At 34.0% G+C, this 26,977-nt stretch overlaps 1 protein-coding gene across 1 annotated transcript; it reads left to right on the forward strand.

Moving 5' to 3' along the window:
• On the forward strand, positions 1 to 26,975 carry MS3_00006909 (uncharacterized protein). The gene is made up of 8 exons (XM_051215149.1): positions 1 to 92; positions 5,798 to 5,882; positions 5,932 to 6,695; positions 8,686 to 8,888; positions 12,156 to 12,270; positions 18,575 to 18,773; positions 20,116 to 20,220; positions 25,406 to 26,975. Exons 2-8 carry the CDS (start codon positions 5,834 to 5,836, stop codon positions 25,621 to 25,623), a joined length of 1,653 nt encoding a protein of 550 aa, XP_051068333.1. The 5' UTR covers positions 1 to 92; positions 5,798 to 5,833; the 3' UTR covers positions 25,624 to 26,975.
• Positions 26,976 to 26,977: the final 2 nt, after the last annotated feature.

The raw sequence follows: 26,977 nt of genomic DNA on the forward strand, positions 1-26,977 counted from the left end.
ATTGTTGTTTGCGTTACTAGAGGCACAGTCTGTTCGTTTGGCATATCTGTTTAAAGAAATTAGAAAGTTTGTTCTTTGTGTTGATGCTACAGGTAATAATAAATGCTTCACATTTTACGTCATCTATCATTTTCATGTAAACATTTTTTTGGGTAAAAGGAGAAGTGGTTGTATAGCCACAGACCACATATGTGGTAATACTTAGCCATTGCAAATTATGCTAATATTTGATGGCCCTATCGCTCCCATCACTAACAGTTCGCGTAGATTCAACTTTACAAGATTTTGTCTCAACTGGATTTTCACTAGTTTGTTCCTACCTCCAAAATGTTGGTCACCCGTTGCTACTAGATGCATAAACTCGTTAAACTGAGGCCTCAGTTCCGTATGCAGCCATTCGAAAGAAAAAGATGGTTCTATCGCAAAGCCTTGCTCTAGTGAGCCCCCGAAAAGTGTAAATTGCACTTTTCCCACGAATATATTGCAGATTATGGTTCATCCTTAAGGAAGGCTGATTTGTGAACTGTTGTTGTGCATCGTAAAATTTCTTAAATATCCGGGTATCTTCTCGAGAATTTATGTGATCCAGGTTAGTATTTACCAGATATGCTTATGTCTTTGGCGAAATTTCACTAGCTAACTATGACCGATAAAACTGCATGGTACGATATATACTAAGCTCATTATAAACCTTTACATATCATTCTTCTACTAGTTCTAATTCCAAAATAGCCTCAGAGCATCGGTATGTTTTCGTATATAACTTCACCGTAACATCCGACTCCACTATTGGTCTGTCGTTTCCACTCATGTTTTTGACTTTTTAATATACTGGTGTAGTGTCACAACTCATAGGTGTCTTCGAAGCATTGCTTGTATATCCTGGGATCAACCTACTCCTGCACTGTGGAACATCGCTCGTCGGTGGTTGGGCATATGTAACACATGTCCCAGCCATCTCAACTGATGAAGCTTCACTACTTCAATTGATTTGCCATCCTTACGTAGTACGCGTTTCCTAACGACTGTATTGCTGACTCGGTGGTCTCAAGATATACGAGCAGTGCTTGGAAGACACCTATGATTGAATAATAGTAACCTACGAATATCCTCTACTATTACCGGCCATGTTTCACTGCCATAAAGTAGAACGGAACGTACTGCTACGCAGTAAACCCGTCTTTTGGTTGATAGACGGATATCTTGCCTATGCCATAAATGACGCAAGTTGACAAAATCTAGTCGAGCCTTGTGTGTCCATGCTGGGATTTCGCCAAATACCAGACTACAAAGACTGATGAGACTGCCAAGATAAGTGAAGCGGTCGACACACTCAACTACGTCACTCCCTATCATTAGTTCAGAAGCCGATGCAACCCAATCCTGAAGCAACATTTTGCATTTTGAAGGGGAGAATCGCATCTCGAACACGCTTGCATTGTTGCTTATGGTGGTTGAAAGACTGCATTTTGTCAGTGCCTTCACCAAACAGAACTGTGTCATCGGCGTATTCCAAGTCAACAAGTGAATCTCCCGGTAAAAGTTCATCTCCTGGACACTGTATTAGTCAGACTGATTCCTCTGTGATTGTCACAAGAGGACTTTTTTCCCATATAGACTGGCACAGTCTGTGATTGAGATCAGTCAGATGAGATTACGTTCAGTTCCCAGATTCCGCCTAAGGCCTCAGTCAATCTCACTGTTAATACTGAACCGCCATCCTTAAAAATCTCACGGGTAAACCTGTCAGGGCCTGCTGCTCTCCCTCGCTTCGGATTTCCTATAGCTTTTTCAGCTTCGTAAAGAGTCGGAGGACCTACATTAAATTGCCATTCAGGTTGACTGCAGATCATGGGAAACCAAAGTGTAGCTGAAGGCCGGTTGAACTGATCCCTTAAATGTGATACCCGTCGATCCAATCTCCTGGATTGAGAATGAATAATATTTCCATCTTTTTCCGAGATAGTTTCGCTAACAATTGGATTCCTAATACTGATTTCCTTATTAAGTCCGGACAGTTGTCTGTTGTTACCTATTGCCACTGCCTTTTCCATCTCTCTTGCTTTCGCTACCCACCATTGTTCACGATCATTGCGTAGGCTTCTTATCAGTCTGCGCTCAAGTTGATTCCGCTCTTCGTCATGTTCGGAGCCAGGTGGGATGAGTTTTCGAGCATCTATCAGTGTGGTAGATGCTGCTGAGATCCAGTGTTCCACCCTAACCTTACGGTTTACCGTACTAGCAGATGTCACTGCTGTTTTCACAGCTTTTCGGATATCATTCCAAGCTGTCTCGAGGTGGGCACCACTTACACGGCTGCCTACCTGCTTTTTAGTTGTTCCTAAAATATATTCTTAGCTTGGCTATCATTAAGTAGGACTCTAAGAGGTTTCCTTGCAGCGTCTTTCTTATGTCCAGTAAGACGCAGACAAATATGCGCTCGTACTAGAGCATGATCTGAGTCTAAGCATGTGCTCCAGAACGAGCGACAGTCTTCTATTGAGCCCCTCCATCGGTGGCTGATAGCGATGTGATCTATTTGGGTCCAACGCTGGGACGAATTAGGGGGTTGCCATGTCAAAATATGTTTTTCCTTATGCTTAAAGTTAGTGTTTGCTAGAAACAGTCGGTTATCTGAACATAGCTACAACAGACGGCCGCCATTATCTGTTCTTTGAGCCATGACACCATAAGTTCCATCCAGGTGTCTTTCCTTTTCACTTAGTTTACCTGTTTGAACGAAAACGTCACCAGCCACTATCACTACATCAGAGCGCCAAATTTTTTGCGGGGGGTCAGAAAGCTTTCTGTAAAACTCATCTTTTAGCTCATCTGAGCTGCAGCCAGTGGGAGAGTAGGCAGAGACGACGAAAAGGCAACGACGAGTTTCCCTATCTTTCAGAGTCTTTACTGTACTGTTTATTCGGGCTGTCTACTGGGATCCAGTCAAGGAAAGCTAATTCTGCCCTAGAAATCAATGCTATACCTACGAGAAGCAGCATCAGGGCTTCCAGATACACGAAGCGTTAATCGAGATGGTTCCTTATTTTGATATGGTAAGGTCAAATGAATGACGCTACTCGGATCCTGTATGTGCGTTTCGGAGACGCAGCATACATCGGTGGCGTGGGATTCTAACGTCCTAGCTAAGGAAGCCTGCTATACCATCTGGCACAGTGTTCGGACGTGGTGGTGTGGCAACTCGAACTGATGTACGTACGTACGAAGTTCAACGTTGTTACTGACTGACTGACTGAGTGTTCGGACGTTATAAGCTCCAACATGAAGTTTAGAGCGTGGTTTCAGGAGACCATGAATAACGTTCCGCGTACTTGAATCGTTTTCCCTAGCGGTGCGAAGTGATAAAAGGACGTGAGAAGGGTTAGTCATGGATACAACAGAGTCATTAAGAGGTGTAGGGAGGATTTGATTGTGATCAGCTTGGTCTCGTGCTGTTACAGATATGAGGGCTGATGTCAATTTCTGGCTGCCCACACCGTGGAAGGGTATTTCTTGAGGAACCTGAAAAGGAAGTTAGATTAGTGTTGGTCTTAACAACCTAAAAGCGTGACCTCAGAGCCCAAGGGACAACTGCTTGAGGCCGGTCGCACGCGGCCCTTTCGTGGGAGGTTTTCAATGTGTTAGCTCCGTTCTTCAAAGGGCCCTACAGCCGGAGACGGAAATCCGTGAGGTAAGGTGTGGTAAGACATTTTTAGGGTCGACCCTTTCTAACTCCTCCATTCCTTGTGAGAAGGCAGCATCTCTGCAGATGGTGGTTGCTGGAGGGAAGCACCTTACTGTTGTCACAACTCTCTACAGTCAGCAGTACAACTTCGCCCTCAGACATTGAGTTGCTGCTTTTAGTCTTACCGTTCTCCAATTGACCTGTCTGGCATAGTAGAACCTACAGGAACATATGCTCCAGCCAATATAGCTCGGTTGGGTCATCACGATAGGCAAGCTCGATCACCACGTCAAGCTAGCAGCTACAGTCGGGTATGTATAAAGGTAGTTCAGCGAAGAGAATTGCCTCGACGATTTATATGTTTATGTCAAACTTTGAACGTAAAGGTCTAAATGGACTAAATGATTTTATGAAATACTACTTCCCAGAACTACTGCTCTAAAAATGTCTCAGATCCAGTTGTGTCGAGTTCACCTTATTCTTCATGGATCGTTCCTCTTTCGAGGAAACTCACTGGCTAACTTCCAGTATACAGACAACACTACCTTGTTTGATGGAGAAGCTGATCAAATTTAGTGTTTGAAATACTTTGTATAATAATTCGAGAGTTTTTGGGGTAGTTTTCTCTTAAAACCTAAAACTGTTCCAGAACAGGTTTGTGTTAATATTTAGATTGATTATAAGGTATCTAACTGCTTTTTTCATTTCAATTATTGCGTAAGTTTCGTCACACCTGGTGAATTGAGGTGTATCACGTATATTTAACCACCCCCTTCGATGCGTAATGCTCGCTAGATTAGGAATAGTTTAAAGAGAAGCTAGAGGTGTCAAACCACGGTACCAGTCCACAAAGTTATTGACTATTGGTCTGAACGATATTCGTGGGTCCTGGCTAGGGTTCGCGCGATAACAGCAACCAGTGTTTGGTGTCACCATCTTGAAACACCGACTTCGGTGGCTTGGACATGTTCTCCGAATGTCGTCCCAGAGAATTCCACGTCGTGCATTATTTGCCGACTCTGGGACTGGTTGGAAGAAGCGGAGAGGTGGTCAGTGCATGACATGGTGTCGTGGCATGAAAGAAAGCTGCAAAGGACTGGCTTGTGTTGGTCCTTCACGACTCCCTGGTTGGGGTCTGAGAGATGGTGCTACACAGTGGCTAGAGACGTTATCAGGTATGGCTCAGAATAGAAGCCAGTGGCGATCCTTCTGTAACCTTCTTTTACTTTCTTCATAAAAAGTGGTTGTGTCTCCCTTACCTGAAAGATTTCTTCTGATTATACCTTTCCGTTCCCTCATTACTACCACACTACCTTACACCAATCTCTTCGTTATTGTTCTCTTTTTTTTGCGCTCCTTAGCTTTTTTTTCTATTTCTCTTCGAATTCTCATTGTTTTGTGTGGCGCATATATATTGGTGCTCTCTTGTACCAATATTCATGTGTTCAAATAAATAAATAATAAGTGTTTGGAAAAGTTGAGTAATATGTTTCAGGATCGATCACAATGGAAAATATGTGTTCAATCTTTCGCACTTTGAGGTTTAGTATTTTTTCTATTGTCTACACATCAAGATGGTTCCTTGTTCTGGAGCCGTCTTCTCTATTTCTAGTCACTTATTTTTATCTTGGTTCTGCACAGTGAACATGCCTTCCTCGTATTGTTACTTGATGTATTTCATTTTGTGCGTCAAACAAACCTGCTTTTTGATTGTATTAACAAAATTGCGGTTATGATCGTATTGGTCAAATACTGATTCCCAGTAAAATTCTAATAATCGGGCTTAAATACTATTCAAGATTGTGATTCCGAAGATCCAAATATTCTACTGCTTTCAGATAGTTTCATTAAAATATGCTTCTTTTGCGTTTAAAGGCTTTGAGACAAAAATTATTCCCATTTTCAAATATAACGCGTTCAATAAGAGGTTGAGGTAAGCAAATTTAATTATGTAAGAAAATGATAAATGAATACATTTATGAAGTTTCAAAAAATAATACCAAATGAGATATGTGGCCTCCTAATCTCAAAAGTTGTTTACCGACTTTTTAAAAAAGTATTTTTTTGCTCATGGTCTTACCTATTTTAAAACATTTTCTATTGATTGTTTAGTGATGCAAGAAACCACAAGAGTATTACACTATAATTATGGAAACTTCTAAACAGAACTGCATTGTATTAGATGATGAATATAAGGGTTGGTTGTGCTAACTTTCCAATAATTAAATCCATTATTTTACAATTAGATGACAATGTGGATCTCAAATTATCATATCCAGCTAATTACTTCAATAATATCGAGAACTCTGACTTATCACATGTAAATGAAAATGGAATATCCAATGGTTATGCAGAAATATATTCCCCCACTGGTAGTATATCTAGTTCAGAGTCGGTAGAAATTCCGTATGATATTCCTGATAGTCAAAAGTATCATGATCTCGGTGCATATATAAACTCAGTTGTTGTTGCTGCTTGTAAGAATGAATCCTTAAATCCCATAAAGCCCTGTCCACAGTTATCACAAAAAGAAACTGCATATATAACCAATCTAGAATTAACCGAGTCGGATATTGACATGGTACATAATGCACCTACCAATATAGACCATACAGATACGTCAAATGTGATGGAAATAAATAACAAACATAACAATCCTTCATCTCCTCTTCCTCAGAAGTATTCAGCACAAACTCTGACGTCAGATTTATCTAAAGACTCCCATACTGATGAAAACTTTGTGGAGGAATTTGCTGATTTTGTGAGTGATGGTCCGGTTGATGAAGATTGGGCTATATTTTCACCCGAAGTACATAAAAACGTAGTTGACGTAATAGATGATAAGCCTTCTATAACATCTCGGAATTCTTTGGAATCAGATGATAATGAAGACTTTGGAGACTACACTAATTTTACACCAAACATTGTTTCTGCCGCCACAACTACTGTAAATATTCTGAATAACGTTGAACCTCTAAAAGGCAAACAAGCACCTACTCCTAGTATTTTGGTATGTAATTCTAAAACCTAAAATGATGTATGTATTCATTAAAAAGCTAATATTAGTGAGGATTGTTTTTCCGTTTCTAAATGTAAATTAATGCTCACCTCATCTTCCTTTCTCTACCTATTCGCAATCTCATTTTAGCTGTGTGGGGGATACATATTTTGGTACTCTTTTGTACCAAGATTTGCGTTTAAATAAATATTAAAATGGTGTTTCAAGCAACTGCTAGTTTTGATAAAGTAGAAAACCCATTCTTAGTAGCATATTCATGAAGTTCTGTTCCTAGGTTTGTTTCATTCGGACTTGAATCAGAAATCCTGTAGTTGACTTTTAATCAAACTGTTATAGTACATAAACCTTGATTCTACTGGGGTCAAATCTCAAGCTTTCAAATAATAAAATTGTCGGATTCTGTCTCACGGCTGATAGATTTAAATCCTTGTTATCTCATAAATGTTACAGTTAGAAACTGTATACAAAGTTTTCAAAAGGAACCTTCATTGTCAGAGCATGCTCACTTTTAAAATAGATGATGAGCAGTAATATTAAAGAATAATTTGACATGAATAAAGATCCTAAGTTAGTGTCATAATGAAGGATTTAGAAATAGTATTAAGTCGCAACGTTGAAAATAATCATTGGATGGGTCATACGTAATAGTCACATGTACATCATTTGATCAAATAACTTTATGAGAACCTGAAGAGTCTGTAAACATTGTCAATGAATTTTTAATTTTCATTAATTTAGTCACTCAGTTAGTCGCAACATATGACGTGGTACATATGTACATCGGTTCAAGCTATCATACCCCATTAACACACAGACATGAAATTGTCAAACCGAATCCCTGAGTAGTAGAAATAGTAATAATATGAGTGTTAATAGGAAATATTAGGCACGGAAGATACGGTTCGAGGTGAAGTTAGCGAAATAAAGAAATACGTCATAAGAAATTTAGAATCTCAGAATTTGAGGGAATACTAAGAATGAATGCACCTGTTCCGTTGTAGATGATTTTAAGCCATGTCACTCACAGTCTCTAACCACTGGTTATGATAATCACGTGGACTCAAACCAGGTAGTCTACACCTACTAACATTACTCAGTCCAACTGTTAATAGCTTGTCAGTAAGGGGTTGTGGAAGTTTGGATTTCATCTAAGTTATGAATCGATCAATGTCACATTACCATTGGAAACCTGGGAGCACTGAATGGCTGTTTCGTCCTTGTGTGAGAGTCATCAGCAACGCACAACCACGATTCCGCTCGCGTGACTCGGGTCCACGACCTTCGCTCCACGTAAACGCTTGACCTCCAGACCACTTGAATGCTGTTAGAGGTATGAGGGTGGTTTCCACTCCCTGGCTGCCCATATGGTGGAAGGGTTCTTCTAGAAGTAACTGGAAAGAAAATTCGGTTAGGGTTGGTTTTACTGACCTGAGAGCGTGGTCACAGTGCCCAAGGGACAATAGCTTGAAGCCGGTTCCATTCGACCTTTTTGTGAGCATTTTCCATGTTAGCTCAATACTTGTTGGAACTTTACCGTCCCAGACGAAAATCCACGGGATAAGACGAAGTGTGGGAAGGCAACATCGCTGTTATGCTGGCTGTCTAGAGGAAACACCAACGGTCGGGCTCTAGACCACTGAGTTGACATTAACCGGTGTTAGCGTCTAACTTAAATCAATCCACGAAATCGTTCGACCGTCTTCCATTGTTTTTGGTAGGTAACTGCCTCACATTCGACATGTTTGGACTCCATTGGTCACGGCTTCTTACTAGAACTCTGATATTTACCGATAATTATCATGTGTTCACTAGTGACTAGCTACGAGAGGTATCATTTGCGTATTCTAAGTCAATAATTGAATTTCCTACTAACTGCCGTTCAAACTAAATCATACTCTGTGTATGATTTATTTGCTAAATAATTTGCCTTGAAATTTGATATGTGCATCTGTTAGCATATATTTGTTTTTATGTCCTATAGGAACGCTTATTACAGAAATTGGAGCCATCATTGGATAAAGCTTTTGGACTTCATTTCAATCACCAGACTGATGAAAATTTAAATCCGTCAATAGAAACTCTTAAAATCAGTCGACTTTACACAAATATCAATAAATCTGTTCATACATCATCAAATAAAGTTTCGACTTCGCTAGACTCTGAATCAAGCAAAGTTAATAAACGGTATTTATTATAAGTACTTTTCTGATTAATATGATTGTATATAAGTATATTTGCATATTCGAGTTTGTTTAGTAAATATAATAATAATATATTCTGAAAATAATAACAGAATTCATGCCAGTTTACAGGTATTATCGGCTTGATATCGATAATAATATAAAATGTAGAGGATAGATATATGGTATTAGATTATTTGAAGTGCTCTAGTTCAAAAAATCGTTTAGGTAGTACATTTTCCACATATATTACAGCAATGAAAGGCATCAGTTGTGAAATTTTACTTCTCTTTAAGTGGATATTTTATTGGTGTATGAACAGTGTATTTAAGGTCGTTTCCCGCGCCATAACAAATTGATCATAATCATCTACAACTAGGGAAAATAAAACAGAAGCAAAGAGCGTGGGACAACAAAAGCAATAACTGCAACGATAGATCGATCAGGTCTACCGTAATACGTGTACCAGATTGTTTTATAACATACCATTCGTGTTAAGTACTATTCAGGTTATTTAGGGTTACCAGTAATAATATTAATGTAAAGTAACAGCATGTAGGAAGGTTTACTTAGTGGGTCCGGTAATAAAAACGATTGGACACTGAAAGTATCTATAATCTGTTTTGTGGAATATGATATACTTACAGACATGAGAACATTCAAAGCATTTTTAGAGGAGAAGTAAGCAACAATGTGACGGTCAAAGGATGTGGGTGTTTTTTTTCCTCACAGACAGATTGTGCTAGATTATTCCATAGTCTGGAAAATTCGCTTGTAAATTAATTCGTACAGAGAGAATATTTGGAATGTTATTGTTTGAGTAATGATGAGTTACGGATGCTGTAGCTAGGAATTTCTGCATTTTGAATTGCTTCATCGGATGTAAAATATAGTTTATTAAGTATTTTGAAGAAGAAGATTAGATTTAGTTTAAGTCTCCTCTTCCATAAAGAGTCGAGTCCAAGTTTATTACATCTAGACTTATAATTTAAGGTACAGTCAGTCCCAAGAATTCAAAGTTTAAATTGTCTCTGAACGAATTCCAACTTTAATTTATCCTTTATTCAAACACTACTAAAAATAAATGTTCAGTCTTATAGGAGTGGTCGAGCCCATACTTTTGCATCAAAATACATGAGTCGTTGTTATAGAGGTTACGAATTATGCAACCCATAAGACGTTGGAACTTGGAGGTCTGTTTCGAGACCTGTTCTGTGAAGGACCAAATTGTGGGAGTACCTAAGTCCACTACTCTATGTTACCTAAATAACGCCTTACCATTCGTGGTAAGATGAGTAATATATTACCGAAGAATATCCATCCACATTTAGCCATGTTAAGCTCCAATTCCCATCTTGAGCACCGCTTGGCTACTTGGTACAATTTTGCATATTGTTCAGCTCATGAGGAGAAAATGAATACACTACTTTAAGACCATCTGCATATAGAAGAGGCTTACCCATACAAAAGCAACCTCAAATATCATTTATATAAATTAAAAAGAAATTGTAAATATCTTAGCCCCCTTAAAGGTGCAACATTTTCTTCTGTAACTCACAAATAATTAATAAATAGCTTTCAGTAAGTACAACTTTTCACACCTGAAAAATTCTGCTTCATATCGACTTGTTGAATATTCTCTGATTTCTAAAGTGTATTGTTTAAATGGATTAATTCATAGTTAATTATTTCCAAATAGACGATTATTCCATGTGTTAAATTAGTGTAACCTACTTTTTCATTCCGAACATCCATTCACAATATATGTGAATCGGTGCATGATAAAAACGTACTGCCAATGTAAAAAAAAAATAATATTTGCTCATGAATTAGTTTTTCTAGACTTTCACATTGTTGCTTTTAACTTTACCTTTTATTTGCTTCTTATTTTCACTAATATTAAAAATCATTGGTTTTTTATAGGTTAATCTTAAAATTTAGGATGCATATTTGTTTTCGAATTAGGTCGTATTAAGTTAGATTTACAGACATTCTAGTATGTTGATGTTCATAACAATATTAAAATCTAGCTTAATATTTTAGCTTACTTCTGATATCATAGTATGGTACGTGTGGAACTATGATTTGGAGTTTAGAGTTTCTAACATTCAATAGCTAACATGGTGGATATGGACTGCCCGATTGGGGTCTGACGATAATTGCGATGAGTGGTTGCGGACATTGTGTAATATGGCTGAAAATCGGTCACAATGATCGAGATTCATTCACTTTATCCTTCTTTAGATCTCGAGTTTTCGTACTTCTTCATACATACCTAGTCATTCCGTCTTTCCTTATCATATTCCCAATGTTCAGTCTTTTTCATTATCATTACTATTACATGACTTTGACTCCCTAACTGTTCATCGTGTTAATTTCATCTCGTAATGTTAATGCGGTATGGTTACTTGGCCCATTCCATAAACTTGTTATGCTTTGAGTTGATCATGATTAACTGATTAACTAGGTTGCAGATTTTAATTCTGTTCTCTACCTACTTCAATTCAAGCCTTTCTGTGGTATCCCTAAAGTCACAAACAAACACTCCATACTGAATATCTGTTGTTGGTCAGTGAGTAGTATATTAATCTCATGTAACATTTTTAATTTACTGATAAAATCTTTGTAATAAACATATACCTGGCTCTTTTTTTGCTGAAGTAAATGTAAAATCTAATATAATAATAACAATAGTTTTTTAGAGCCCTGCATCAACAAATCCTCACAAACAACTCATTCGATCTGCAGAATAGGTGAATTGTGGCTAGAGGATAAATGGAGGATGTTTGTTTCGTCTTATTTTGGACTCTTCAAGTGGGTTTAATTGCATCACAGTGTTGATATTCACATTAGAACCCTATATACGCAGTAGCTCCATAGGGTTTATAGTCAAGCGTCCTAGGTTCAAGACCCAATATGAACACCAACAACGAGATGCAGGTTCATTCAGATTACTAATCTCAAGTAGGACGAAACATGGATCCTGTATCCCACCACTAGTCGAAATCCGTCAGACTTGTAAAGGACTATATCGAGGCCTATCACACAGAATACACAGATGGTAACATAGATTGGTCAATTTTCAGCCCTGAATATCGACAACGAGAGAATACGATTCCTTAATAACAATAATAATAATAATATAAACTTAACTGATCATCTACAAATCTGTTAGCCTAGTTACAGGTCGTATACGCTATAAAATTCATGTTTTTTAAAATGAAAAAATGTTAAAGAGTCTTAACTACTTTATTTCAATCTTTTTTTCAAGTATCTGGAGTCGGCTATGCAATCCTGATCGACTTCCTGAAATAAATCAACAATGGTGGAAATCTCCCATTTTCATGACATATTTGAATGCTATTAATGTGAATCCCCAACATGCAGTAAGAAATATTCACTATCTTCTCCATATTATTGATTTCTTGTCTAATATTGTGTTTTATTTTCAAAATGATTTATGTGATGCAAAAGTTCTGCAATGACGTTCGAGGTACCGCTTAGTATATTATCAGGAAGAAAAGGTGAAGTTAATGTTTGTAGAACGTATTGAGATTATGTTGCATATGCTTCTTACTTCAATGTGATATACTGTTTTACGTCAGAATAAGAAATAGAAAGAGAGAAAATCGTTGTTCATATATTTCCTAAGAATTGGTTAGCTGAAGCTATGCAGTTGTTGGCAACTGCTATTTATTAATTTGTTCTAAATGAGAATTTGACGTATGTATGTATGAATGCTTAAAATACTCGTTGGATTTCGAGAACGAACTTTCATATTTGGTTGTATCAGGGCATTTAAATGCTCACATATATGGAAAAAACACTAATATGACTTCATTTAACATATAATAAAAAAGAGTCCGCATTAATAATATACAGTTATCCGACTGCTCTTAGTAGTTCCTTAGAACATCTCGAAGCTTAGTGTTGATTGTTTTTCAATATGAAGTTAAACAAGAAATAAGATGAAACCTGTTAGGAAACTCGATAACCTTCACTTACTTGGTATTACGTGGTGAATTTTCAAAGTCTTCATTTTTGTTCTGGTCAACATAATCAGCGACTACCTCAAATCGAAGTCAGCTTTGAAGAATTATTCCACCAGTTTATACAAATATTCGTCAATATTAGAACGAACAGTTTGAAAAAAATTGGGCGTCGAGTATAGAGAAGTCATTATATGTGATGTGATTTTATCAGCGTCCTCACTAAACAGGGTTATGTCTTCCGCGTATTCTAAGACAATAAGTGGACCTCCTGGTGGGTGACCAATTCCTGAGAATTCAGTCGACAAGGACGTTATTTCTAGCAGCAGGTCTATGATGGAATCGAACAAAAATGAAAGTTGTAAAATCAGTTGACGGTTCGCCATGAGCTCTGACTCGACTGGTAGTGTTCGAGTGAAGAGCCTCCGCAACGTTTATGTACTTATGATGTGATTTGATTGTTGAACGCTATATATTTCTTGATTTCTGTTATTACCTTGAGGAAGTCCCGACGTGTTTGTTGAACGAAACGTTGGAACGGTTTAAATTTCAATCGCTGAGATTATTTCAAATATAATCTTCACACATTCTATCAGTGTTTAATCAATGTGTTCTAATGACCCAAAAAATAATTGTTTTTGCAAAACCTTCATTTATACTCCCATTGGCTTTTAGGTTTAGTTAACCTCTTCTAATCACATGAATGATTGACCTGATCGTCATCCATTAGAATTATACCAATATATATGTTGACTGAAAATTGACTATTATTATTATTATTATTATTATTATTATTATTATTATTATTATTATTATTATTATTATTATTATTATTATTATTATTATTATTATTATTATTATTATTATTATTATTATTATTATTATTATTATTATTATTATTATTATTATTATTATTATTATTATTATTATTATTATTATTATTATTATTATTATTATTATTATTATTATTATTATTATTATTATTATTATTATTATTATTATTATTATTATTATTATTATTATTATTATTATTATTATTATTATTATTATTATTATTATTATTATTATTATTATTATTATTATTATTATTATTATTATTATTATTATTATTATTATTATTATTATTATTATTATTATTATTATTATTATTATTATTATTATTATTATTATTATTATTATTATTATTATTATTATTATTATTATTATTATTATTATTATTATTATTATTATTATTATTATTATTATTATTATTATTATTATTATTATTATTATTATTATTATTATTATTATTATTATTATTATTATTATTATTATTATTATTATTATTATTATTATTATTATTATTATTATTATTATTATTATTATTATTATTATTATTATTATTATTATTATTATTATTATTATTATTATTATTATTATTATTATTATTATTATTATTATTATTATTATTATTATTATTATTATTATTATTATTATTATTATTATTATTATTATTATTATTATTATTATTATTATTATTATTATTATTATTATTATTATTATTATTATTATTATTATTATTATTATTATTATTATTATTATTATTATTATTATTATTATTATTATTATTATTATTATTATTATTATTATTATTATTATTATTATTATTATTATTATTATTATTATTATTATTATTATTATTATTATTATTATTATTATTATTATTATTATTATTATTATTATTATTATTATTATTATTATTATTATTATTATTATTATTATTATTATTATTAATGGCTTTATTCAATATTATATTTTGGTATAATAAGAAATCCTTCACCATTCCCAGACATTCGTCGGTTTAAAATTTCGCCATTATCCTAGTTGAATTTTTGCTTGCAGATACCTTCATTTTAATATATGTTTTTGAGTGCGTAACTGTAAGGTTCAATCTAACGAGATTCAGTGGGCGATACAAATGCACGTGGAGATAACAAAGCCTTTATAGGACGATGAACTATCACCTGGGTTATCAAAATGTATCCCTTTTAAAATAATGCTAAAGTACTGACTTCTATTTAAAGTCACCGCTAATTGTACCCGAAACGATAATTAATGCTTCACAACCAAATAATTAGACTCATTGAATACATCACTATATATATCCACTGGAATTACAAATTTTCCCTGATATTCCAAAACCTTCCTTTTCTGATTAGGTTAATCATCTTGTTTGACAGCGTAGACTGAACAAAAGCCTTCATAGATGAATATCTTATAAGATGGTGGTCGGAGGTAGTCAACAGGAAACCCTGAACCCGGGTTTCGTTCTATTTGGCACTCATCAGCAAGGTGTACCTGTAATTTTGAGGGAACTGGTGCTCCTTGATGTGTTCGATCCCATGTCACCCAGCTTCACAGTTAGAGACGTTACCATTGGGCTATCCGGACCGTGACCGACCTCCTGTAGGACTGAGATGTAATCAAAATTGATTGATCACCATCCAGTGATCAATCAATTGTGATGAATGTCTTATATTCAGTATTATGATATTTTCAATTAAATTACTTCTTATTTCATTAAATTGACTATACTTCATTTCTCAAAAAAACTATTCTAATCAGTTGACCATTATATTATACGGGTAAAATTTTTATTTATGACATTAATTTTTACCAATTTATTGACTAAAAATCGATTTCTGTAAAATTCTACTTGTTATCAGTAATAAAATGAAAACTTCAAAAAATTACCATCAATCAATAATCATTAAAACAAATAGTGAAATAATAATATTTGGTCAATGATTAAACATTCATTACATGTTACTTAATTTGTTATTCCTTAGCAACTTAACAGGTTTTAATGAAGAATAGAAAGAAACTTAAAAGAATATAATTACTATTATTTACTGAGAAAATTCACACATTTACATAGTTTATATCACTATGAAATGTTAGATAATGTAACTAGTTTCAATTAGTGCTTTTGTATTTCAATATTCTTATTATATTCTTATTTAGAAAGAGTCTAACTGATCAAGTTGTAGCCCTGAATTTCAATACAGGAGGGATAATTCGAACCTCTACTAATAATGATCTAACTATCATAGTTGTTGGACAATGTAGTGGCTATTTGAACTCTATAACTTAGTGAATAATGCGTTGGAGTTTGAATTGAAGTGTAATGGACTTAAGTCTTAGTGCAAATTTCAATACTAATATATTACAAGTACATTCAGTTGGCGAGTTCCAACTAGAAGGAAACATGCGTCCCTTGGATCCTGTTATTAATCATAGTCTGTTTATTCTAGATTCACTCCTGTTATTTATAATTTCATAGTCATCAATAAATTTCAGTGCATGTTTAGAAATGTTGGCTTAAACTTATTATCTACATTTTTTGTGAACAATGAAATCTTGCTTTGCATGATGTTGCTGGATGGTTCTTTATGTGATAAATTTGCGAATTTTGAAAGAACAGTGTAGTGCTTTAACCTCTGGTTCAAATGAATAAACGAGTACAATGCAATCATAGGTTACTGACTGAATTCATTCTTATAAAAGAACGTAAATAGAATTATTCCTGTTGTTGGGTTGTCTGAGCCAATCGACAGGAACCTTTGAAACTAGATTTAAAGCTATTTAGTGCTTGTCATCAGGGTGTACCTGTGATCTTAAATGAATTATTGCCTCATTTGGGATCTGAATACGTGGCTACCTAATGCCGCAGTCAGAGACTTTCCCACCGAACTATTGGTCACTCAGTCGCAATCAATATAGAGTCTGACACATATGAACGTTAGACTAAGTCGCCCTACCATATTAGCACAACGAGAGGAAATTAACAGGATAAATGATGGATAAATCGAAACAACGTAGTAGTAATGATAATGGTTAGACTGTTCGATATGTATAACGAGAATAAATCACATTGTTCAATTCAACTCCATTGTCTCACTACACTACCAAGATTTATAAAGGAAACTAGTGGACAATGAAAAATACAGAGCATTAAGAATCTGGTTCAAAAGACAGAAAGAAAAAGTGCGCATGAACAATTAGGACAAGTTCAGCTGTAGAGTAAGTCAATGAGTAAATGCATCTGTGCCATTGTGACTGACTTCGAATTATGTCATCCATCGTCTCCAACCACTGGTTCCGATCATCGTGAGAACTTGAATCAAGTGGCTTACATATATCATCATAGCCCGAACCAAATGTCAGTGTCTTTATAGTTTGATCACACATCTTCGTTTGGCTGCCTCACTAAGCTATTTAGACAGCTACTTACTTTCTTTACGACTGAAATGTTTATTGTAATTGATCATTTAATAGTCACTAATATCATTTTCCCTTAAACGTTACTGCTAGTCGAATTCTGTTGACCGAGCTCTAATCTAATCGTCTGACAGTGTGATTCAACCATGACTTCTATTTAAATTTAAGAAAAAAAAAGATATCGGAAGTGTTAAAAATGTCGAGAACCTACTTTTAGAAGATATACCTTTCAATATTTACTTTCTGTAGTACCCTGTAGTAAAAAAAACTTGCTTCTTAAATAACAGACATGATTTGGTTTACTTGATATTATCTCATGGATATAACTTGTTTGGCTAGTAAATTATTTTTTTTCTCCGAGTACATTTTTGTAAAACAATTCTCGATTGGTGAAGGATGACACATCTAATTCTTATGTGATTGTATTTTAAAATATTATAATGAATGAAATATATTTAAATTCACTAAATGGAATATAATGCCGAAATAGGATAGTCTGTTTAACCATTGAAATTATTCAATGATATGTTCATGTGTATATATTTATTCAGGTTGATTTTAAGTTGTATCAAATCATTGATATGAGTTATCCTATTAATGTGACATAAAAGTCATAACGTTTTTGTCGTAATGAACCTCATTTTTAGACAGTTCATCATTTTTTGTGTATGGACTGTGATCCTGCCTGGGTGCCCAGACCGAAGCAGGTGGTTTTCTTAGGGGGCTACACCCCGAGCCTTTGACTTAAAGGTCTGACCCACAAGGCAGTGGAGCATCGTGAGGAGATGCAGTCCCATGGTAGCCGGGTGACCAAGAAATTGGTTCATACACCATTTGTTCCCACAGGATACTGGAGCCCATGTACACCGTTGGTTTTGGGTCCGGCTAAAGCGCCGGACATTCGCTTCTTTTTACGCTCCTCACCTTTTTTCCTTCTCCTCTTCAAATTCCCATTGTTTTGTGTGGCGCATATATATTTGGTGCCCTCTTGTACTAATATTTATGTGTTAAAATAAATAAATAATAAACGTAATGAATCTTTCTCCTATAAAATCACAAATAATTAAAACTATTTATTTTCTAAGTTATGTGATAAAATTTCGTAGAATTTCAATGTTTGTTTTCTTGTAATTTATTTCATCTAGAAAAACTGAATACTTTTACTACTAAATATTTCAGATTAGTTGGCATTATTAACAAATTGTATCTAATCTATAGAATGTAATAATCATAAACTCATCTCAATTGGAGCATGACTAAAAACCATAGATGATTGAAGAGGTGTTTTGGCCAAATATAGGACTTCTCAGAAATTTTCATCCAGTTCATCTCTAGGGATAGAAGGCAGAACCTTCGGGTCTCAGGCCAAGCACTCAAATTATATTTAGTTTATAAATATTACTAATATCATTTAATGTTCTATTTTAAAAAAAAACAACAGATTCCTGCATTCGCTAGTCAACTTCGTCTACTGGAACCAGTTCGGTTGAATAGTCAGGATTTGCATAAGAATATCACATTAAATGACAGTTCAACTAGTCAAGAAAATCATGCAAATGTTTTGTTGCCGACAGATGATTTCAACGACAAATCTCCATCTAATAGTTTAACGCATAATATTAATTGCAACGATACAGACAGTAAGTAATTTCATTATTAATTTTTTCCTTAATATTAAGGACTAGGAAATCGTCCTGTGAATAATATCGTTTTAATATGTTCTATAGTCCACTACAATTCTCAAATTTTAATCCATCTTCAATTTCTTTGAAATCGGTCAGTCGTAGGCAACATAGAGCCTGAGACTTTTGTGCTTTGGTTCAAATTCCCACACCATATTAGCACAGCGAGATGAAGCTATCAAGATAAATGCCAATTCAGCAGAATTAGTAGTACTATCAGTGGCAGTCTAAAAGATTAGGCATAGATAATATGATTTGACAATAAAGAATAGATTCGTTGAATGAAAAAAATGTAGGATAGTGTCAAAACTCAGGATATAAGGTAAAATAAGGAGTAAATGGATCTGCACCATTATGATCACTTTTGACCCATCTCATTCAATGTCTTCAACTATTGGTTAAAATAATTGTGTTGACCTCAACCAGGTAATCTGAATCTACCAATATGTCTCATTTCAACACTCACTGGCTTTTATGGACTGATGTTACTCTTTGTTTAGCCGCCATTTGCTTTCTTCCAACTTCTATGTCAGCAAACCTAATCAACTACCAAATATTTGGTAAAGAATTTCAGTAACCAACTGAAATTATTAATTTGTGATGCTTCATATTATCTTATCACATACTTAATAGTTAAACAATGTTTACCTTTAAATTACTAGGTAACTAGCTCGTACCTTACTCCGGTTTCTGCAGTTTGGGGAGCCAGATAGTGTCTCCGCCCTCATATATGAAATGTTCCTCAAAGACGATTACACGAATTTGTATACTGTAAATGAGTTACATTAGTCGGGAGAACATCATGTTTCTCTTTATCATAGAGCCTATGTATATTGAAGTTAGATTTGACGATCTCCTTAACAAGTATCTAAATACTGTCGATCGGAGTTCATTTCAATCTCTATACTAATCGATTGTATCAATCACATTGAGAATTTTTGGATTACTTTATAAACTCCGAATGATTACTAACGGGAATTATGCTCAGCACATTTTTACCCTATTGGTTAGATCATACCCTAAAATGTTGTACTATTGCATAGACCATGTACTTATGGTACTAACAAGGTTGAAATGAGCAAACCGTTTTCTTTCAACACTACATATATTTATATTATTATAACAGAAGTGTAAGTTTAACAAATGAATTATGCATTCCACTAGCTAATCAATTATACATTGTAATCTGTTTAAGTCTTCCGATGTTTTAAAATGACTTTTTTTAGAAAACCGATAGATAAAACTGAGCGTTCCATCATTTCGTAGATATTTATTAATCCTATTCTTTCTCATATTTTAGGTAAAATAAATCAAGTTCTGGATTTGGACTTTTTTGAAACACGCGAAACTAAAAATAAACCTAATCTTCACACAAATGGGAAGGCTAAACATTCTGAATTATCAGGTAGTCTTTTTTCGTAAGAATGTCTTATCGTTAAGTACTGGTAATTTTGTTGTATTATTTGTCAAATGTATATATGTAGGTTGGGTTATCATTGAAAACTGAAGAGTACTCGACAGCTGTTCTGTCCTAGTAGCTCACCGTTGACTTCAAGATGTTTCTGAAGTTCTAAATCAACGTTGTGATTAGTTAAGTCCAGTTATGTTGGTGGTACACTAGTCGTCACCGTTGGCACTGAATAATCGTCGCGCCACATCACAAACTGGTTTAGGTTAAAATTGTATCATTAAGTGCCGACCCATTAGTTCTAAAAGTTAACCGTTCACAGCAAGATCTGAAAATCTTTGATTTAGTTCCTGGTGGTGTCATGACTGCGCACTATCGAGAAGTCCCATACTGGCACAAAACACCTAACAAGTGCTCCCCAGTTCTCAGTGGCACCCCAACTGGGGTCAATTTGTGAAAAATGTAACCTACAAATTAAACCAATCTCTACAAAACTCCATCAACTAGGTATGTATTTGATAATCTAGAGTTTGGATCTCCCAACTATGTTCGGTAATAGAATCATATCTTAGTAGTCTGTATTTTCAGCTTTTAAATAAATAAGTTATGTATCGTTAACCAAGATTTAAACACATGGGTAGCCTTCATGCAATGTGTTTGGATTATAAACTAGTGTATAAAAAAGCACTTCGTTTTGGGTTCCTTATTTACTTCAAGCTGATTGTTTGCTGAGCAGTAAGCTGTGTCATATTTATGTATTCTTTTAGTGTTGACTAAATCCTATCGATCAATTTACAATATGGACACTATTCTAGAAGGGCTTATCATATTTAGCATATCGGGCAGCTGAAGACAGTTAGAAGTAAGCTCTGGGCCTAGTTTTCATTCTAGCTAACGCTTTTTAATATATGCTTTGTGCAATAGTTAAGGGAATGACATTGCTAGTGTAATTTGAAACCATAGTTACTTAGCATCCATTGTCACAGACATTACCATTGTGGTACTCAACCGATGGCTTATGTCGTGTTTTAAAAGAGAATCCTGATATGAAACATAGATTGTCAAGTTTCTAAAATAAAAACTGTATGATTCTATTCTCGTTTCTGTGTATAAAAGAAGGTCTGTAAACATTGATTACAGTTTTTTTCCGAATTTCGTAACTAAACTGTCTGAACTCTTGTCTAGATATACAGTATTCTCATATTTTTCATTATATCAAAGAAAATAATAGTCTATTTTTCTATCTGTCTAAAAAATTAAATACATTTGACATTCATATTCACCGTATTCACTCATAATATGATCAATTTCATTAAGGTGTTTGTAAAGGGAGATGATTGCAGAAAAAACTTGAAATGTTATTCCTTTAATTGAAGTTAAGAAGTGAACTTTTATTTTGTTAAATAAAAACAAACTGCGTTAAAATGTTTACTTATTACGTGTACTAAATTAGTGATCTTCATATCATAGTCTAGTCGTAAAATGGTAACCGTACAAAGTATCCTGAAGTGTGGAGTGGAGAGGATCATAAGAAATCTTTACTTTATATATATATATATATATATATATATATATATATATATATATATATATATATATATATATATATATATATATATACTACTCAATAAGTCGTTAAATTCTTGCGTGAGCTGGGATACTGCCCAGGTGCCGAAACCGAAGCAGGTGGTTTTCATAGAGGGACACTCCTCGAGCTTTTGATCTAGAAATCTAATCCTTCCTTCATGATCCTGGAGCCGATGTGCACCATTGGTTTGGGATCAGTGATTTCTCGCTCTTCTAAGTGGGCATGGATGACCCACGGACCCAGTTTAAGCGCTTCACGTTTGTTTCTCGTCATTTCAGTTTCGTGAACAACACCCTTGCTGCGAGAAAATAGTGGACAAGACTTTCATGGAGTGGATGTATACGCATGGCCATATGAGAGCATTTCAAGCGATAGAACAAACTCTCCTCTGTCGATCGTACCATGGCATTTGGGGTGTAAATTGTCAATTATGAATTCTGTTCAAATATTGTTAAGTGTAGTGAGTAACACTTCAAGCGAACTATTCAAACAAACAGTTGGTGGTTTAATTTTGTCCACCGTAATCTTTCTACTATTTGTTAACTTTTGTCACAAAATTATCTGGAGTTGTGGCTTATCGATTAGAGTGCTGGAGTTTTAGCTGCTAGGTTGTAAATTCTGACCCTACTCGAACTACTAAATTTAAGCATCCGCATTGTATTACTAGCGCTTAAACCTGTAATATGATTTATAGTTCACGAATGTTGAGTTATTTTGACTAGTTGTAATTCAGAACTATCGCTGAAAGTTGGAAACTAACTACTTTTTGACCTTAGCCAAATTCTCTTTGTGTAACGAATTATAAGGTACTGTTGAAAGTTTTACTTATGATTCTGATGTGTGGGCGAGAATGATAATGATTGGTTGTTTGTTTAGTCAGACCTGTAGATAGTCTGACAGGCGTTAGATGAGTTATATGTGGCCTGCCAAAAATACACAAAAGCGGCTTGCCCCTTCGACAGTTTTAGACATGAATAACTCAGCGTATCATACTATAGCGAAATGGTTGGTGCAAATTCTTAAACCATTACACAAAGAAGTTGTCAAGCCTAGTGTCAAGTATTCCTTTGAGTTTGTTGAGAACATAAAAAATCTATCAGTCAAGAATGACTTCATATCACTTGATGTATCATCCTCACTCATTAACATTCCACTACTTGGGACGGTAGGTTTTATTTGCAATGAACTAACAATGAAGGGCATAGAAACCCCGATTCCCGCATCCGCAATAAAACGGTTAATTCTTAAATGCACAATGAATGCCAAATTCAGATTTGACAACGTATACTATAGACAACTAGATGGAGTTGCCATGGTACACAATTGGACCCTGTACTGGCGGATATTTTCCTTGTAAAACTGGAAAATGGACAACCTAAAAGCACAACCATTTAACAACTTATTATCACTATATAGACGATACTTTCATAGTATTAGAAAAAGAACATGATAAGGACAACCTACTTAATATATTTAATAACGTCCATACATCAATTAATTTTACATCAGAAGATGAACAGAACAATAGCATATCATTTCTAGATGTCCAACTAACTAGAAGAACAGACGGAACTTTAAAAAGAGGGGTACACAGAAAGTCTGCAACAGGACAATACACTCATTTCTATAGTGCAGTTCCAATCAGACACAAAAGGAACTTAATAAAGATCTTGACTCATCATGGCAGAATGATTTGCTCGGAAGACACCATTGAAGATGAATTGGTTAATATTCGGGACTTACTTAGTACGAATGGGTACCCTAGGAAATTCATCGACTAACACATGATGGCGATGAAAAAAAGGGCAAAGATACCTACCGTCCCCAAGAAAGTCCTGTTCATAAAATTACAATTCATAAATGACACCACTGAAGAAATCGTGACTCAGAAACTAAGAAGGGCTGTACAAAAAACATTTAATACAACCAGATTAAATGCTATCTTCTACAACTACCCCAAAATAAGAACGGCCAATAAAGACAGACTGCCTGAATTCGCCAAATCCATGTGTATCTATCGGTTCAACTGCTCCTGTGGAGCCAGTTATATAGGGCGTACAATTCGGCAAGTTCGTCATAGTATTACAGAACATCATCCATCGGGTTTAAGGAAAGGACAGGTAAAGGTGATTAAAAGTTCTATTCTCTCTCACTTGGTTGACACAGGTCATCACGTTGAATTGAATAAAACTTTTAAGGTTATTTACAATATCCCATCGAATTTGCCACATGGTTTACGAGTGCGCCTTGTGCACATTGCGGAAGCCATCGCAATCCATGTTCACAAACCTGACCTTTGCATTCAAAAGAGATTTGTACAACCACTTTCGCTGCCTTGGCCATCGGTATAAGATTTCCTGCAACAGAACTATTTTTCATACTTCTTCCACTTAATTTTTTTTAAAAAGAAATTTTTTTTGTAATTTTGTTTGTTGTTTTTGAACTTTATAACTAAACATTCATCTCTTGATTCTTACATAGCTACTATTCTATTGACCATCCGTTATAAAATTCTGTTCCTTCTCTTTTTCTTATATTACGCAACGTAGCAACTTCTTGATTTAATAATTATTTTCATTATTAATAATCCTCTTTCTTCCAATTACTCAATGTTAATTGAAATGTCATTATGTAATTATTACGTAACGTATCCACTCGATGAGTATTATATCATTATTGTAAATCATATGTTAGTGTAGAGCCATGATGAAAAACTAATTGAAAAGAAATTTCTTCGCTCAATTCGTTCCTTCTTGAGTTATATATTCTCCTATCCTTATTATTGATTGTTGATTGTTGTCAGTTTTTGGTGTGAAAATATATTTACGTTCTAGTCAGGCTAATCATGTGTTCTTGATCTGAATTGTGTTGGAGTCCTGTAGAATAGACACTGGGAGGGAATCTAGTGTAGAAAAGCCGAACGTTATAACAGATTCTCAAGATAGTAATGATTATCCCATATATTTTTCTAGTGTTGAATAGTAGTAATTACAGCAATATAACGTATTTACTAAATACAGTTTTTGTTTATTTCACTTTTAGGCACACTGTTTTTGTAAGGACTAGTGATACTTTTATTTACTTGTTAACTTATTTACCAGATACAGATCCGTATATTCGACTTCAAGCTACACTCTAAGTGTGTTTGTTTATATATATGGAGGGGTAATGATACTACTCAGTTCCCCAGGCTAAAGTAGAATGAAGCGGAATTGGAACCTGCAACTTAGTGGCTGGATGTCAAATGCTTTAATCACTGAGTTACCTCTGTACAATAAGAATAATACCGGGAGGTGAAGCGTACACAAATGACACATAACTCCATTTGAATCCAGCACAGCAATGAAATCGAATTTGGCGGGTTTTGAACCTATGGTTTAATGATTGAAACCTAACTGCCTGAACCAATACATCACTACATATTTGATAAAAGAATAATTCTCTAGTAGTCATTTTTCTTTACGCAGTATTTACTTGATGTCATTATTGCTATCTATGATATGATATCTTGTACAAACTTCATAGTGATGCGAATGTTTGTAGAATTTATCCAGTTCTATTCAAAATACCTTTATTCTTATTTTTATCCCATAGATTTGGAAGCTGAACTATCAATTTTCACTATTCCTCCACCGATAACAACAATAAAACCACCCTCATTATTAGTAGAAGCTGATTTGAAATTGTTAGAAATCAATAAACGTTCTAAATTAAGTGAATCTGTTCGTTCCACCTTAGATCGTTTACCAATGATCAGCTATATGCGTTCAAAACGTCTTATGTTTCCCGTGCAGCAACAAAGCCAAGATTAATAACAGCATCAATAACAATAACTATTAAAAATCAAATTTTATTCTGAACAAGATTCTTCTGAGTATAATTAGAAAATCCTACTGTTGTGTTATATCATTCATAAAAGTAGGAATAATGGTTGTGTGTTAAGAATGATAATAATGTATTTTACAATTTGTTTTTCAAATCTTCAAGTTTCTCTCATGAAACAAATCAATAACTAATCACAATGATGTAAATCTTCTCTTTTCACTTGTTCACAATTGATTGGATCAAATAATAAACATCATTATCATTATGATGATGACAATGTTGTATTAAAATGAAAATGTTGCAAAACTAGAAATTACAGCTTCACTTTTTAAAATTATGTCCTTCTTTACCTCTGTTATATATATATATATATATATATATATATATATATATATATATATATATATATATATATATACAGGTAAAAGTGCAAATAAGATATCACTTTACATGTATTCTGTATGTTTTTGTCTCTTGTGTAAATTCTACTTATTTGTCCAGTGTATTATAGAGTAACAAATCTAGAAATAATTCTATTTTTACAAATAGATAAAGAGAATACACTTGGTATTTTTTAGTATTTTTATTAGAAGAAAAAATTCACTATGGTTTCTTTTTTTTTGTTTTTAAAGTTTCCCCTCTTTCTGTTTTCTTATTGTATATTTTAATTACATTTGTCTTTTATCATTTTCACATTGTGTTATCACCTTTGGTGATGATAATGTTGATGATGCAATGATATTGTTACTGTGTTCTCAGAAAGATAGTGACAGATAACAATGTGTCTTGCCAAATGATCTGTTTCTTCTCGTTCTTTTTTTTCGATTTTATTTCATTGTTTCGTCAATTCTTTTCTTTTCTTTTCTTTTTTTTAATATCTAAGCATGGGTTGGTTAAATGTTATACAAGAAATTGTACTCTGTTTTCTATCTCATCTTTTCTTTCTCAATTTGTTTTATTTTAGAAAAACAATTGTTTTTGTTTTACCTTTTAATTAAATTACTATTATGCACTTGATTGTTGTTTCCTGTTTTTATTTAGTTACATAATGTTATACTTTGTCTTGGATTACATATTCAATGTTCAATTATGTTTTCTTAAATTGGTCAATGAATTATTGACACATTTATACTATGAATGTGTGTATTGAAGAAGTGTAAATTACTTATATCAACAAGTAAGCAATTAAACATACTAATATTCATTATGTGTAATTTTCATGTTATGTTTCTTTTCAGTAGTATATACTTTATTATATCATATAATTTGACTGATTAATACTAATGTTTGCTATGAAAAATAAAATGAATTGATTGTTTGATTATTCAATCACCTAATAAA

This window comes from Schistosoma haematobium, chromosome 2 (genome assembly GCF_000699445.3).
Source record: "Schistosoma haematobium chromosome 2, whole genome shotgun sequence".
NCBI lineage: Eukaryota > Metazoa > Platyhelminthes > Trematoda > Strigeidida > Schistosomatidae > Schistosoma > Schistosoma haematobium.